This window comes from Protomyctophum parallelum (assembly GCF_964188405.1).
Source record: "Protomyctophum parallelum genome assembly, chromosome: 13".
Classification (NCBI taxonomy): Eukaryota; Metazoa; Chordata; class Actinopteri; order Myctophiformes; family Myctophidae; genus Protomyctophum; species Protomyctophum parallelum.
Window position 1 is genome coordinate 16,364,686 of NC_139708.1, and position 16,706 is coordinate 16,381,391.

Below are 16,706 nucleotides of genomic sequence, written 5' to 3' on the forward strand. Positions count from 1 at the left end.
GAGAAATGAAGGCCAGTGCTTAGGATGGAAGCAGCATTGTGTCGAATGGATAATTTTCGAAAGAAAATTGTATAGTTTTTTTCCATACGAAGAGCAACCTCTTAACATTTTAACCATTATTTACCCAGTAAGTAAGTAAGTAGCCTTGCTGAGCCATGAGGCCCATAGGGCAGGAGCCTATCTCCTGTTTCTGTAGCGTGAGGCAGCTTGATGTACAAGTACACCCCCTGGACATGACCCTAGTATGTCGCAGGGACTTACCCCCATTCCAACCCTTGATGCTGAGTGTCAAGCAGGGAGGCAATGGGTCCCATTTTTTAGAGTCTTTGGTATGACCCGGCCAGGGATTGAACCCCAACCTCCCAGTCTCAGGGCGGACACTCTAACCACAAGGCCACTGAGCTGGTATTTACCCAGTAGGTTAATAGTAATTATTTAGATAGGGAATTATGGAAAAAACACAATATACACGAGCAGCAGTAGCAGAGCTGAAGATGAATATAATTATAGAGGGTATGCGCATGCTTAAAGTGAATGGCACATCGAGTGGCAAATCGAGTGGCAAAGCAATAGGCAAAGTGAACCCATTTTGGGCGGGAACCCCTTTTGGTGTTAGCATTATGTTATGCTTTAGCTATTGAAAAATAGCAGATCTACAAGCTCATAGCTACGAGCTTGTAGGTCTGCTATTTTTGAAAAATCGAAGAACGACTGACATAGAAACATAGCTTTTTCAGAAAACTGTCAGGATGTAGAAGACATTTGTAGAATCTAATCTCAGGTCAAAATGGGTTAACATTGTTTAATGTTGTTTAATGCAATCAGATAGGACTTTTCTGTTTGGAATTATGGGCTGTCAAGGCCAGAAAGTAGTTTAGGCATTCCTGCATAACTTCCGGGTGTGATGATGATGTCACACGCATACCCTCTATTGTCACTGTCAGGCACATCCAAGGACACCAGGTTGAAAGTGGTTAAGTGTGTCTATTTCAAGCTACAATCGATACCTTTTTTATTTGATATACAGCGTTAATATAATCGATCTGTATGGTAGAGTATGTTAAGACAATCTAACAAATGCAGTAGTGGTGTCCATGCTCTTCTATTGAGACAGTGGTCGGGTAGTAGCCTACCAGTACTGGTTTGGCAAGAGATGAAACTTACAACAGAAATAACTTACACATCCATTACAATTTACAATTTAGGCATTTAGATCTTAATCCAGATTCAAAGTACTTAACCCAGGCTAAATGCTGACGCAGTTAGCCTACTATGCTAACCATGAGATAACATTAACCAACCAACAACCCACCGGATGTGTCCACGGGTTCTGCCTCATCTCCTAGCAACGCATTGAGAGCATTTGAATGAAACCGCCTATAATTGACCATAATAACATCATTAGGAGAAAAATGGCTCCAAATTGGGGGTCCTGTGGTTAGCTTTCTGCTGTCTGTCTTGCATTGAGGCACTAATTGCTGCTCATCTGCCTCGCTTCTCTACCGCTCTCAATGGTAGCTCTCCTGCAGACTGAGCCAATTAGAATCAGAATATTCAGATCAGCAAGAGGATGATTGATGACAAAATGTATCATGTTCATCATGCTTGTTTACCGCAGTCTGGCCCTGCAGGCAACGATGTGGCCATAAGAACGGAAGACTATAAGACAAATGAAACATTAGGTACATGTCAGTACATGCTCAGGCAGCGCAACTTCTGTTTCCTGTTACAGAAGTCAATGTAAACAAAGCCAGTGATTTATTATAGTTCATGCTTTGGCACGTGGGACTGAGTTTAGAATTAGTCTTCTCTGTGTGCGTGTGCACCAAGATGACGCCGGCAGGAGTAAATGCTGGTTCTCCAGCCAAAACGCACTAATTTCATTTTAAAACATACCCATCGTAAGTGCCGCTGTCAATGCAGGGAAGAAAGGTTAGGTTAATATGGATGTGACCAGATTGCTGTTTGCAATGTGCCTCATTGCAGTAATAAAGTAGTCCTTTGTCTTTTTGGGGCATTTATTTTGTAGTTTCAGAAGCGTGTCTGCTTCTGAACCAATCATCACAGCATTGCATCCCTTCAGGCTATGGAACGTTAGCTATATTGGCATCTTGTGTCTATGTTCACAAGTTAGTGTCTGATAGACAAACGGTGGATCTCTGTGTGTGTGCTTCTACGTGGCTTATTTCTAACCTATAATATTTTCAGATACATACGTTTGTGTGCTGATTAAGTTTAAAATGAGTAATACACTGTAGGGATATATCATCATGAATGAGATTAAAAACTGAGTAATTCCGTTATCAAAACCAGCTGTGTCTGGAGGAACGTGCAGCAATCATCATCATCATCATCATCATGCTATAATTCAGTCAATGTCTGTCTGTCTGTGTGTCAGAAACACCGCCGTATCTCCTCACCGCCTGCACCACTCGCTCCCAGGCATTGACCATAATAATATGGAGGTCTTAACGATTTTTAATTATGAATGAATTTATTAGTGAGTTAAAAATGCGAAACGCACCCAGGGCGCAGTACCCCCCACGGCCACAAGGGGGGGGGGGGGGGCAATATCTCACAACGGGTAAGGGCTAGTGGGAATAAAATGGGTGAATGAAATCAAGATTCTTTCGGGCCACAAAAAAATTAATGTTCCCATTGTTTTGGCATCTATTGTTAGGTATGCCTATATGACGTATTTAGTTCGACCCTACGTCAAAACATCCAATGAGGAGAGAGAGTACCTAGACAACCGGCTGCCCATTTGATTTGACTGGTTTTACATCCAAACTTATGAAAGATCAGCCTTTGGTGGAACGTATTATGGCCTTGGGATATAACTGAGTTTCTAACTAACTGATTATATGGAACATAGCCTCAAATGACAACTTTAGTTTTTTTAAACCATGGTTCATGTTTTAGGTTGTTATTAGAGAAAGTAAAGGGTGAGTGTAATTTTTTTTTCATTTGCTCAGTTTTTTGTTTTAGGGATTTTAGCTGTTTTTGACAGGGGGCGGGGGCATTTGAGCGTGGGGCTAAATATGTATTTCTTTACTAAATGTTATAGCGATTTATTTTTTTATTATTTACTATAGCATTTACATCTGGCCACAAAAGATCACGGGATCTACTGAATGTGTCAAACTGACATATTGAGCCTATGCAGTGTGGCTTCCCCCCAGTAGGCTACCTTCACATTCAATAGATCCTGTGATCTTTTGCGGCCACATGTCATTTCTTGGGGTCTAGTAGGACTATAGTAAATAATAAAAAAAGGAATCGCTATAAAATGTTGTAAAGAAATACATATTTATCCCCATGCTCGAATGCCCCCGCCCCCCTGTCAAAAACAGCTAAAATCCCTAAAACAAAAGAAAGCAGAAAATGAAAAAAGATTAACACTCATCTTTTACTTTCTCTAATAATAACCTAAAACATATGAGCCTTGGTTGAAAAAAAAAAAAAGTTGTCCTTTAAACTAAACTGTGTTGTATGGAACATAACCTACCTAAAAAAGTTTACCTAACTTTGCTACTACAGGGAAAACATGCCATTGTTTTTCTAGCACTATTCTATCGCTTTGTTTGCTGTGCTTGATGTGTTTTTTTGTTTGAATATTATGCTATCTACCTATATGTCACTGCATTGTCTGTAAGGAAGACAAACTAAAATAAGTGTTTCTCTTATGTACCTGTACACAAGATGTACAGTAACAATAAAGTACAACCTTGAACTGCATGCTGCGTGTGCTTTGTATATGAGCGAGAAAGCAGTGGTGTAAAGTAACTAAGTAGATTTACTTAAGAGGTTGTAGCTTGTAACTAAACTTTACTAAACTACTTTTACTACTTTTTGAATCTGCGACTTTTACTTGTAACGGAGTAGTTCTAAATTGCAGTATCGATACTTTTACTTAAGTAAAACATACTGTTTCCACCACTGTGTCTGTCGTCCCACAGACTTGTACCGATCGAGTGTGTCAGAGTAGCTCAGGCGTACGGTCTGCCTCCCCATGGGGGAAAGCTGGGTTCATGCTGTGCAGTTCCCCCGGGATGGAGGCTGTGAATGCTGGGGGCTTGAATCAAAGGGCACTCCCCCTCCTCTTGGAGCAGGATAAGCCACAGGAAGCTTCCTCTGTGCCGAACAGGGCCCTATAGACCCCACGCGAGCACAGCCACACACAGCTGTGTGTCAGCGTTTTGAAGGGGGAAGGGTTAACGTATGGAACACATTTGGGGTAAGGAGCTGGAGTGACAGAAGAGACCTGAAGCGGGCCTCCTCAACTACATGCCAAGCATACTGTGTAAGCACTTCAACTAACACACACTCCTCCACCTCCGCTGCCCCCAAAATACTTTGATATGCCTCGAATCCCGTCTGATTCTGCTTAGAAGCAGAATCAGAATATCAGAATCAACTTTATAGAGGGTACGTATATGCATGCATAAAGTCAGTGGAAAAGTGAGTTTAACGTTTCTATTTGAATGTATAGGCTGTCAAGGCCTGAAAGTAGTTTTTTGACACTGTAGGGCAGGCGTTCCTGCATAACTTCCGGGTATGATGAAAATGATTATTTTATATATTATTATATTATTTCGGGAAGAATTATTCCCGAAATTATTTTGGGGGGGTCCGCAGTTGATTAAAAAAGAAATAACAATAATAAAACATAATCATGGTTTCAGTGTTGTGTGTATATATATATATATATATATATACATACTGTATGATGTATTTTCTCTATTATTAAGGTTATTTTAGCGGTCAATTTGTATTGGGGGTGGGGAGGGAGGTGGGGCAGGGGTCGAGAGACATGGCCAAAGCATTTCCAGGGGTCCCCAGCCAAAAACGTTGAGAACTCCCTGCCCTAGGGTAGGTGCCCTCACTAAAAACATGCAGTAATCCTGGTCTGCATAATGCTTCCTCCCGGTCAGCCGGGGGCGCATGATGGAGGGGAAAGGAACTGGTTGGAATAACACGTTCCTTCCACGCGCTACTTGGAACACATTGCAGGAAGCATGAGCTCAGTTCGGGGCTCTCCCCAGGTTTGCAGAGAGAGAGTTGCGCGCAGGATTACAGCTTAGGTAATTAATTGGCACCGGGTGAAAAGAAAATGGGTTACAAAATTGTGGGATAAAAAATAAGAAAGAAAGAAAGAAAACGCAAACAATCTACATAATTAATTACACATAGTATATCTTTCCAGTGTGGTATGTATCTGAGGTTGACCATAAGGTGTGAGAGCAGAGCAGCAGATATACTATACTGTACATAATACTGTACACTGTGCTTAGCTGCCATCTCTTGTACATAATCTATGTGTCATGCCTGCACAAGTGCACATCTAGACCCGTGCTGTTGGACACAGCCTGAGTTATACTTACTGTGCACCGAAAATAGAAGATCTACAAGTGTACAGCGTGTTGCAGAGTAGATGTAGGCCTTTATAAGGAAATACACTATAGTCTAAAACTCAATCAACTCAAGTACAAACAAATTATATATAATAATATAACACCATCAAAATCAAACCCAATACATTTTTAAGCTTGTGAAACAAAACAAAAATAGACATAATATCATCCAGGTAACCAGTCAATCACATTATATACATTATATATAGATTTGAGCACAGTTGATTTGATTTCAACAATAGTTACTTTGAATCCTCTGTAAAAACACATTACCATCCGTCTCTAGGTTTAGAACCGTGGGCAGAGAGACTTCCAAAGGTTTGCCCCATTCACTGAGAAGGCAGACAATGGCCAACGGAACTACAGTGCTACACAAAACACTCTGGCCCCCTGTCGCCTCTCACCGTTACCATGGTTCTCACAGCCACACCCCTCCCCTCTCCTCCATTTATGCCCAATCATTATTGCAGCTAATCAGTTTAATTTGGCCAGCGGTGCTGACGTGTTGATGAGGATGGAGAGGTGCTGGATGAGCTCGCCTCCCCCGGGGACTATTGATGGCTCGCCATCACACACCACTAATGGGGGACCAGAACGGCAGCTGGGATGCACACTTTGGCACCTCCAGCTGCTACTTAGAGAGAGAGATTCAATATATATTTATTGTATTTGCCAATTTTCTTATGTACATATTTGCTGTATTTGCGTGTCTGTATCTGTAGAAGCGCGACCTGACTGCGGCGGGTCTCCACGTGTTTTTTTCGTGCTGGTCAGGTTGTGTTGTTCCTGTTCCGTGTTTTTGTTTCTCCGTGAACAGCGTGTTCTGTGTTGTTGCTTTTTCTCCGTGAATAAGAGAGAGACAGAGAGATATCCAAGTGCATGTTGTCCATGCTGGGTACCTTTTTTCTTTCACTTTCAGCACTGGGCAGCAGACTGCTGCTTGTAATTGGCCAGTAGTCGCAGATACACAACTCTGGGTTGAGGACGCACAGAGGTAACGTCAGACAGTGACGTATCATGGCCAGAAAGCACAGGCCTGCAAACTCCTCATATGACTTGGCCACCTGAGATTCCACCGTTTACAGAATAATTATACTGTATAACATATTTTAATTCAGTTTATATACCTTTTTTTTCATCACATTTCAATGATTTATTTTTCTTTAAAAAACTAAAAAGGGATCCAGAATATATCTACATCGATAAAACTGTATTTCTTATATAGATAGAAACTTGAACCATACTTAATACTATGTGTTTATATGCATAAAGTAGGTAGGTAGCAAATAGTTACACAACTTGCGCGCTCTGCTTGCGCACTAGTTGGCCATTTATGGCCTACTAGTGTGCAACAAGCAAGTATGCACTCGACAGAGTGCAGTTCTAGTTTAATCTGTATCTTGACTGAGTTCTCAATCCTGATTGGATAAAATTGGTATCCCGACCTGAAATTGTATTTTCTGCTTAATAAAAAGCTGGAGAGACATGGAGTTTCCTGTTACTGAGCAAACAATGAGTACTATAAAAATATACTTTCAACTTTTGTTTTATCCAAAGAAAATCACTTACCCTACCATTAAGTACATTTTGATGTCAACACTCAATACTCAAGTACAATTTTGAATTCCTGTCCTTTACTTGTAACAGTATATTAACAGTATATAACAGTATATTGCAGTATTGAAAATGTGAGTACTTTTTCCACCACTGCACCCATTTTCAACTGATCTTCGTATAATTGGTCCTCAGTCCTTACTAATCCTCAGACACCATGTCACAGAGTTAACAAGCTCATGAAATGAACTAACCTGCCCTGGGCTGACTTACTGTAAGGTAGACCAGTAATTCTACTCTGAGCTAATCTGACAAATGGCCCCTGTCTCATCAACGTCTCAACAAGGTGTAGTCACATTACTCATACCAATATCAAATATATCCATTATGCAACTCTAAAGTAAAATGTACAGTATACATTGTTGGTTAATGATGGATATGTGTTTTATCGTTACTTCAACATTTAACACACACTCCCAATGTGTATGTGTCGGCATACATTGTGGGTGGTATTATTGGTAAGAATATGCCATATTTATTACCAATGGTATATTGGTATTGAAATGCAGGGTTGGAATATGAAAAACTAAAAGGATAGGGATTTAAATACGTTTTTCCATCTTCAAATGAATCAAAACAAACTAGAGGAGTAGCTATATTAATTCCTGGGAAAGTAATGTATGATCATATCTCAACCATTTAAGCACAGATAAGGTAGATTTGTAATGATTTGTAGCAGCCATTTTTTAGCTGGGCATGCAGCAGATTTGAGTTCAGTATCCTGTATTACCCCTAAAAAACACGTATTCTATAAATTAATAAAAATTTCCTTCAGGGTTAAGATTTTTGGAAATCTGACCTGTAGCTACATGTCGACAAATTTCAATCAAAGTAGGAGTGAAAACGAAACATCAATTTGAAATAACTAATAGGGAGATATCTCTTAAGATCCCTCTATTTCTCGACTGTATCAGACTTTCTCTTGCTCTTTCTGTTTGTATTCATTGTTAGTGCTGGCCATTTGAGCCAGAAAATCCCACTCCCTATTGTTTGCAATAATGACACTCCGCTTGCGTTCTCCTTCTGTAAGCCTTGCGAATATCCCTTGAATAAGTGAAGCTCCACTCCAATATGTTGCTTTCATCATTTCTCTTCTCTTCTCTTCATCTTTTTGTTCCGGAAAAGACACAAACAAAGAAGCAAATTGAAATACTATTTGTTTTCGTTTTTTGCTTAGGATTAGGAGGCTCTTTCTCTGCACTGTCACTGCCTTTCTCTTCGTACTGTATTTGGAGGATAGGTAATCGTTATCGCTGCAGCAGTCATTACATAGGAAGACAGCAAGTGTGTGTGTGTGTGTGTGTGTGTGTGTGTGTGTGTGTGTGTGTGTGCGTGTGCACGCAAAAGCAAGCGTGTCTGTGCATGTCACTTCCCTTTTTGCTCCCCCTGTGCTGTTTATTGCACACCCCCCCCCCCCCCCCCTACACGCACACACACACACACACACACACACTATGTGATTCAGTCTCCTCTTCATCTGCAATGGGGGCTGTTTAGTAACTCTAAATTTCATCCACATTTCACCCACAGCAAGTAGCAGCGAGTATGTAGCCTTGGGGGGCAGCAATCCTTAAATGATTCTTAAATTAAAAGCCGTATGTGACAAGCCTCTCTCCCCAGTCCCACACCAATAAAGCCCACTTCTGCTCGGTTCTTCTCTGCACTAGCAGCAGCCCATTAACTGTACCCGATTATTACATGATGAGATCAGCCTAAACCGTGTTAAAATAACTACCAGGCTCTGAGATGGCCATTCTGCAATGCTGTCTATATCATTAGAGTAATGGCAGTTTCACAATGTTTTCTTCCGCGTTTCCTCATCGCAGCCAGTAGGCTCCAGGTGAGCCTGCTGGATTGATTGCATTGGAGAGATAAGTAACCTACTGGTGATTATCGGTTGATAACATTCAAAGCGGGGGGGTCGCTCAGCATGAGTTTCAAGCTATGTGATGGACCAAGTCACTTTCAAGTGGCCGATCTCATCTGTGAAGACACAGATGAGAGGTGGAAAATTGCTCAGGTGGAAATTGCTCACTCCCACCATGTGGGAGTGAGCAATTTCCTTGCTCCCACAGGCCTGTTTTGGAGCATATTAAATTCACTATTTGGAAATACTCATAGGGAGAGGCAAATTTATAATTAGTTTGAATTAACGTTCACAAGGCAACAAGTTATTTGAATAACAGGGAAGCCGGACCGCCTGCTGAGAGCCGTGAATATCAGAAAAGAAAAGGCTAGCGGAAAGAAAGGCTTGTTACTGGGGCTCTGGATATCAGCTCTATCAACAAATATTTTTGAGAGACAACTAATTGCCCTGCTTTTCCCTTATTATGCTATGAGTCACAGATGCAATGTTCTACATCATGCGTGCGTGTGTGCATGGGGAGAACGCAGTTAGAACGACAGTCAACAGCATAAAGGTTTCTTGTTGGAGTGGGAGGCAGTGTACCTGCTGGGTTAGACAGAAATAGAATGGCACACTTTCACAACAAGTCCCCTTAAGTGGAGCACAGAACATGGGGAGATGAACATCTTGCATCTCAGGTGAGAGCTGCTATTTGGTATTCAGCTGTGTTCCTTAATACACATTAGCCTTTAGGGTCTTGTGTATTGACCAAAAGCTGGTCAATTGGCAGGCTGAGAGACTATGCACAGTCTCTTAGGAGTGTGCCACAAGCAGCCACAAGGATTCGAAATGGTCTACTGAGGCTAAATGAGCCAGGGGCTTACTGTTAGATTAATTAGAGGCCAACCTTCATCACACAACCTCAATTTCACCCCCATTTGTAATGCAGCACTGTGGCATTTGTAATGCAGAACTGTGGCTCGTGGGCTGCCATTGTGCGCACTTGGCTCCAGCAGAGACAGCCATTGTAGTCACTTTTTAACATGATGCACCCAGATAACTGCAGTTTCCGACATTGCTTCGTGATTCTTCTTCGGGGAACTAAAATGTATTCACCTTGACCTTAACCCATTAAGACCATCAAGTATCTGTGTAATTATTTGAAACTTTCGCTATTGAAAAATAGTAGATATACAAGCTCATAGGATGGCACCGAGGGCCATGCTATGAGCTTGTAGATCTGCTATTTTTGAAAAATCTTGAAAATGTTTGCAAATCTTTGAATATTCTTTCCCAGCAAACGTTTTTAACTAATGTCTTTGCTTCTGGGGGGTCCCTGGAACAAAATATTTTGAGATAGGGGTCAGTGGCCAAACGCATATAGTTTTTGGGGTCGTTGAAACATGAAAAAGTTTGAGCACCAATGATATATAAACATTAGGGCCGGGACTTTAACGCGTTAATCAATATTAATTAACTACAGAAAAATTTATCGTGATTAACTACTGATAAATTAATCGCACCTTTTTGTTTCCCCCATAATAAAGTTGTTTTTATTTGTTTTCTCATGCCCAGCCATGTAAAGCACATTTGAGTATTCATATACACACTGAAGACACTTTATATAGGCACTTGCTGCCTATATATATATATCACCTGCCTATATATCACTGTTGGGATAAAACGCATTTTTCTATGGAGTTGTGTGCACTGGACATAATAAAAAGTCCCCCCATTCTGTGTTGCCTATAGAACTGGAGGTCTGAAAAAAACAGTAACATTATGAAGTACATTTTTGTGATGTCACTGAGATGTACTTCATAATGTTACTGATTCTTTTTCAGACCTCCAGTTCTATGTTGAAAATGAGTGGAATCCCGTAGTCACTATTCACTGGGATACCAAAAACATTTGAAAAAAAGGTTTCTCACTGTTCTCGGGTTAAATATTGATTTGCGATTAAAATGCGATTAATCGAGATTAATTGACTACAAAGCCTCTGATTAATTAGATTTTTTCTTTTAATCGAGTCCCAGCTCCAATAATCATACATTTTTCAGAAAACTGACAGGATTTATAAGACATTTGTAGAATGTGGCCTTAGGTCTAAATCTTGACCGTGCACTGCACACTGTTCGATTCATTCCTTTTCACATATAATATGTATGTGTTCTTTCCAGGGCTGGACTTCCATGAGGACCTTCACCGCATCGGAGCCAAGGAAGGCCTGAAGGGCCGTAAACTTCAGAAGGCCATGGAGAGTTATGCTTGGAACATCACTGTGCTCAAGGTTAGATCTGACTCACTTACAGGATTATACAAAGTCACTGTGAATCATACCATCTACACTACACTGTTATTGATTACAGTAGAAACACACTGTATAATGCGATTTGCAGGGTGCACGTACGGCTCATGAGGATTCACAATTCACGTTTGATCTTGACAAATGTTGAGAAATAGCTATTGCACCAAAAGTAAAGGGAAGTTGAATAAAATAGGCTACAATATGCCACTATTGTCAATGTACTATCTGTATGATAACCTTATACACGTCTGGCTATTGCAGATACAAATTATTAATTCTCAAAGAAGCACAATAGGTTAGACAGCATTACAGGCAGATAAATGCAAACATGACGTGGTCCTGCACAAATTAGTTAATAATAATTTCTAAATTGTGATTAGATTACAACAGCAAGCAAAGTCTCCCTGTCTCCATGGATTATATGTAGGCCTACTGCATCATGAGACAATGGAGCGGGCTTGCACTTGAAAATGTTGTTGTGGAAGGTATTCTCTCAGGACAGGCTGACTGTTGACTAGGAAAAGAGGGCGCTGTTTCTCCTTTATTTGCCAATGGGTTCTCAGATTAGGAGGAAGGTGACTTGCTGCCCGTTAAGCAGAAACATCGGGTCATTATGATTATTTTTCTGTCCGTCTTTCAGCAGTGGGGCAATACAAGGGCTCAAGCCCAACTGGGCTGGCCATCACCCTCTGGATAAGTATTTCTAAACCGTACTGTTAAGATTATACTGTATCTTAAGAAAGACTCTTGGGGCTAATTGCATTCGTATCCTCTCTAATCCCTAAATCTCTTAATTAATACTCTAAGCTACGGTGTTATTTATGGGTTTAGCTAACTAACATGATAAGACATTATGGGATTGTGTACAGTAGTTTGTAGGAACACAGACCCTGGAGAGGCGTGTGTGTGTGTGTGTGTGTGTGTGTGTGTGTGTGTGTGTGTGTGTGTGTGTGTGTGTGTGTGTGTGTGTGTGTGTGTGTGTGTGTGTGTGTGTGTGTGTGTGTGTGTGTGTGTGTGTGTGTGTGTGTGTGTGTGTGTGTGTGTGTGTGTGTGTGTGTGTGTGTGTGTGTGTGCATATAATAATATGCTTTTCTTTTCTTTCTGGCTTAGCCACCAGGTGGGTGCAAATGATTTTGTGAAGTGTATAATAAACTAATGTGACCAAAGCGTTTCCCACTCTGTTGTCATCAGATTTGCTGTACTCATTCCCCTTATCAGTTCCTCACATGGCAGGATTGAATTACCGGTATGTGTCCCTGCTGCTGCTGTGTCACATGCAACTCGTCGTAACATATTTATTGTGTTCAGTCACTCCCACTACCCTAGGGAGCCATGCTCTCCGTAGATTAAACAGTCTATTCCAGTGGTTTTCAACCCTTTTCATATCGAGGCCCATTATTTCTTCTGCATTTGAGCCACGGACCACCATTTTGATGAGATTTAGCCTCTCAGACCCTAAACGTAGAATATTTTGTTATCTTTGGATAAGATTTTGTCCACAATTTCATGCTATTTTGATGTGTTACCAATTACCATTAGGAGAGATAACAGGCAAACATTGACCAAAATAACAATTCTTCTACGACGTTCTCTAATCGTGTAGACTAGCAATAATTTAACTCTTGTGAGTGTAAAATAAAACCAAATTTATTTTACGCTCTCAAGATTTAAAGATCTACAGTAGAAGGGTCCATTTGCTTACCAACTCTCCATCATTCAGCTCGGGACCACCTGGAACCCCCTCAAGGATCACTGATCACATCGGAAGTGTCAAATAATGATTAGTTCAAACCGCATCATACCGACATGCAATTAATGTTAGTTGTACACAGGTGACAGCAATAATGATCACGGTGTTGTATCATTTAATGGCAGTGCAGCGCCAACTCCCCATGCGTTAATGTCTCGTCAATGGAAAAAGGGGAATATCTGCACTCTCTTAATAAAGTTTGAGTTTCTTTATGAAATCACAAGCAGGCATGCAGGCCTTCCTCAGTGTTTCAAACCGCGTTCGTTTCTCCAGATGGACTGCTGCTGCATGTGATTTCATGAAATAAAGAAACTCAAACTTTAATAAGAGTGCGGATATTCCCCTTTTTCCATTGATCTTCAAGAATCTGCACCCATCAGCTACAGAGACTCAACTTGACTCCCTGAGTTAAGTTGAATCTTTGCGGTGCAGCCGAATATAACAATTTCGACATTTACAATGTGAACAACATGACTTGATGCAAGTCAGTTTCACTTATCTGTGCATTTAGTTAGTAAAATAGCAGGTGAAGGGGCACGGTGGCACAGTTGGTAGTGCTGTCGCCTCACAGCTAGAAGGTCCTGGGTTCGATTCCCGCTGTGGGTGCTGGCGGCGTGTTTCCTCCTTCGTGTCATCAGTGCCCATACCCGAAGGCGGGGTTGGCGAAAGGGCTTTCTGTGTGGAGTTTGCATGTTCTCCCCGTGTCCCCTAGGGTAGGTACCCTCACAAAAAACATGCAGTAATCCTGGTCACTAAACTGCCTCCACCTGGCCAGCCAGGGCGCCTGATGGAGGGGAAAGGAACTGGTTGGAATAACGTGTTCCTTCCACGCGCTACGTCCAACCAGGGAAACTCCCCCCTGGTGTAAAGGAGCAACTTGGACTCTCAGGCATGAAGGAAGCATGAGTTCAAGTCCGTTGCTCTCCCTATGTCCCCCATATATGGGGACTAGGTTGGTGGAGGGTGTGTAGAGCCCAGGATCACATTAGATGATTGACACGGGTGAAAAATGGGTTACAAAATCGTGGGATAAAAAATATATTCAAAAAAAATAGTTAAATAGCAGGTGAAGCAGGCAGAACAATGCACATACACCACCATAATGATTGTGCCCGGGCCTACATAGCGGTAGGCCCGGGCACCTATAGGCTGGTAATACGAATACAAGAAGACTCACCCCGTTTCTGTTTTCCTCCCAGAATTTCCCCCAGTGAGGGGTGGGAGAGGCTGGACAGCAGACGGCTGGACTTTGAGTTTCTCTAACTGTAAACTTTCATGACAGCATTATAAATATTAATATAATTTATGAAAAGCTACTACAGTGAAGTCTGTTCACAGAAGTTGTTGTAGGATATGTGGGGATTATCTGACGAGGTACCATTTGAGGGGGAAAAACCTTACATAATATACTAAATAATACTAAATCGTTTATAGGGTCAATATAAGTAATATAATATAGCCTTTCCACTGGAGTATCTTTTTATATTTTTCCAAAAAGAATACAAACAGCCAATAGCACATTACAAAGTTATCCCCCTCACTGGGGAAAATTCCGGGAGGAAAAACGGGCAGGCACCGGGGCGAGTCTTCTTGTTACCGGTAATACAGCATGTCGCGGGTTCGAGTCCCGATCCCGACAACCTTTGCTGCTTGTCTTACCCCCCATCTCTCTCCACGTTTCCTGTCAACCTACTGTACATCTATCAATAAAGGCAAAAAGCCCCAAGAAATATAAAAAAAAGAAAACACCATGACTTTGAACAGTGGCACAGTCTCTAAAACAAAGTACATTTAGATCAGTGGTGTGTTCTACCTTTATACCCTATATACGTAGTAAGCTGTGCCAACTGCCGACGTTTTTGAAGAAAAACAAGCGAGTGTATATATAGCCTATACGTGTGCATGTCACACAGGGAATAATTATGGTAGACCGTCTGAAAAACCTAGACTACAGCACTGCTTTAGATGTGATCATTTCAAAGGTTGGGCACAGACCACACTCGAGTAAATCTAAACTAAACTTTAGAACACGTGTCCTTTTTTCTATTTTTGATGTATTCTCAACATTGTTCAATAACAGTTTCTATACTTCCCAATTTCCCATTATGGGCCATCTGCAGTATACTGTATGTGATTGTTGGTGCTCCATTTTCTTTTCCTTTGTATTTTAAGATGAAGATTTTTGGCATGCTCTGTTGTATTTCAGATTTGTCAGTTGTAGAGGGACAGGAAAACAAGGGTAGAGAGGTATGAGAGAGATGAGACATGCAATGCAAAACAGGGATTGGATTTTAACCCGAAGCCTCGCACTTACTGTACAAGCAACATGTGGTTTGTGCATGCACTAACGGAGCCATCAGGCATCCCTGATGCTCCATTTTCATGTCGGCAAAGCCTCGCCTTCCCTATGAAAGCAATTAGCACAGAGTGCAGAATCTCCCTTGGTAGATAGGCTAAGCTAGAGTGTTGTTTGAGATCATGCATGTTACTAAAAATGTGCATATAAGGAACATGGCTGTGCTCTGACTACGCAATGTTAATTCCACTCTGAGAGGGAAGAAATGGACCGGGAATTAAAACATTGTGCTGTGTATAGCACTAAAAACAGCATGCGAGGCAGCCAGATTATTATCTTAATTAAGATTCAGCGCACTCTGTAGCATTGGGGGAATTAAATGATTAAATGCTGCAACAGTTGGACACACAAATCTAATCCCTGTCTTTTAGTGTTTCATCCACCCTCTTTCTAACCACCCATTCACTTCCTAAACAAACGCACACACTATAATATCCATACTGATTTGATCCCTAAACCCACCCACCCCTCCTCCACTCTCTTTGTCCATCCCCCTAATTGATTTAGAGGGATCGGCAGATTGGGCACACAAACTCCTCGTCCTCTGTCTTAATCTGTGTATGACGCTGAACATTTGGTGAGAGCCTGTCGAGACAACTGTGTGTGTGTGTGTGTGTGTGTGTGTGTGTGTGTGTGTGTGTGTGTGTGTGTGTGTGTGTGTGTGTGTGTGTGTGTGTGTGTGTGTGTGTGTGTGTGTGTGTGTGTGTGTGTGTGTGTGTGTGTGTGCATGCTCGTGTCCATGTTATCTCTTATTTTCCTTTGATAGCTGAGCTCAGATCAGTGCTATAGCACTGAATAAGTACTTCGTTCATTTCAAATGTGAGTCGAATTAGCTCGACAAAAGGAGATCCTTAACTACTTGTATCCAACAGAAAATATATTATTCTTATAATATAATGTATACATAAACACAATCAGGATAAAAACTAATCAGGAAAGAAATACCACATTGGAGCTCCTGCTCCAATATCCCTTTCAATGCCCCCCGTGTTAATTTAACTCTGAAGACAGTAGAGTAGGGGCCATCTTTATGTTCTTACTTCTTAGTGATAAATGAACACTGAGGACTGTACTATAAACCTTAAGCCTGGGTCATGCTTAGTTGTGTGTGGGTGTCGTGTACCAAAAATAACGGATCTCCAACTCGCATCGCGTTGTGCTGCACAACGTGAGATTGTAGGTGGGCTATTTTCAGTGCACGACACCGGCATGATAGCTTTATTATAACCTTATGAAAGCTGAAGGTTGGTAGACTGGCACATCTCTCTTTAAATCATACTGTTTTTTAATAATAATTTATTAATAAAGCAGCATGGGCTGATTACCTTTATGATAATATGATGAATGCTGTAGGTGCGTAGACTGGCACATTTAAAGTGTATTTAATTTAAGCAGCATGGGCTGGATTTACAAACAAT

The 16,706-nt window shown here is 41.3% G+C and overlaps 1 protein-coding gene across 2 annotated transcripts in view; it reads left to right on the forward strand.

Moving 5' to 3' along the window:
- The window catches only part of LOC310869342 (inactive phospholipase C-like protein 2), a 97,235-nt gene that overhangs the window by 76,260 nt on the left and 4,269 nt on the right, over positions 1-16,706 (forward strand). For both annotated transcript variants that reach the window (XR_014570149.1, XM_083780030.1), the window contains exon 5: positions 11,055-11,164. Coding sequence is in view for 1 of the 2 variants with exons in the window: in XM_083780030.1 (XP_083636156.1) it covers positions 11,055-11,164 (110 nt within the window). In the remaining variant the exon portion in view is untranslated. The remainder of the gene's footprint in view (positions 1-11,054; positions 11,165-16,706) is intronic.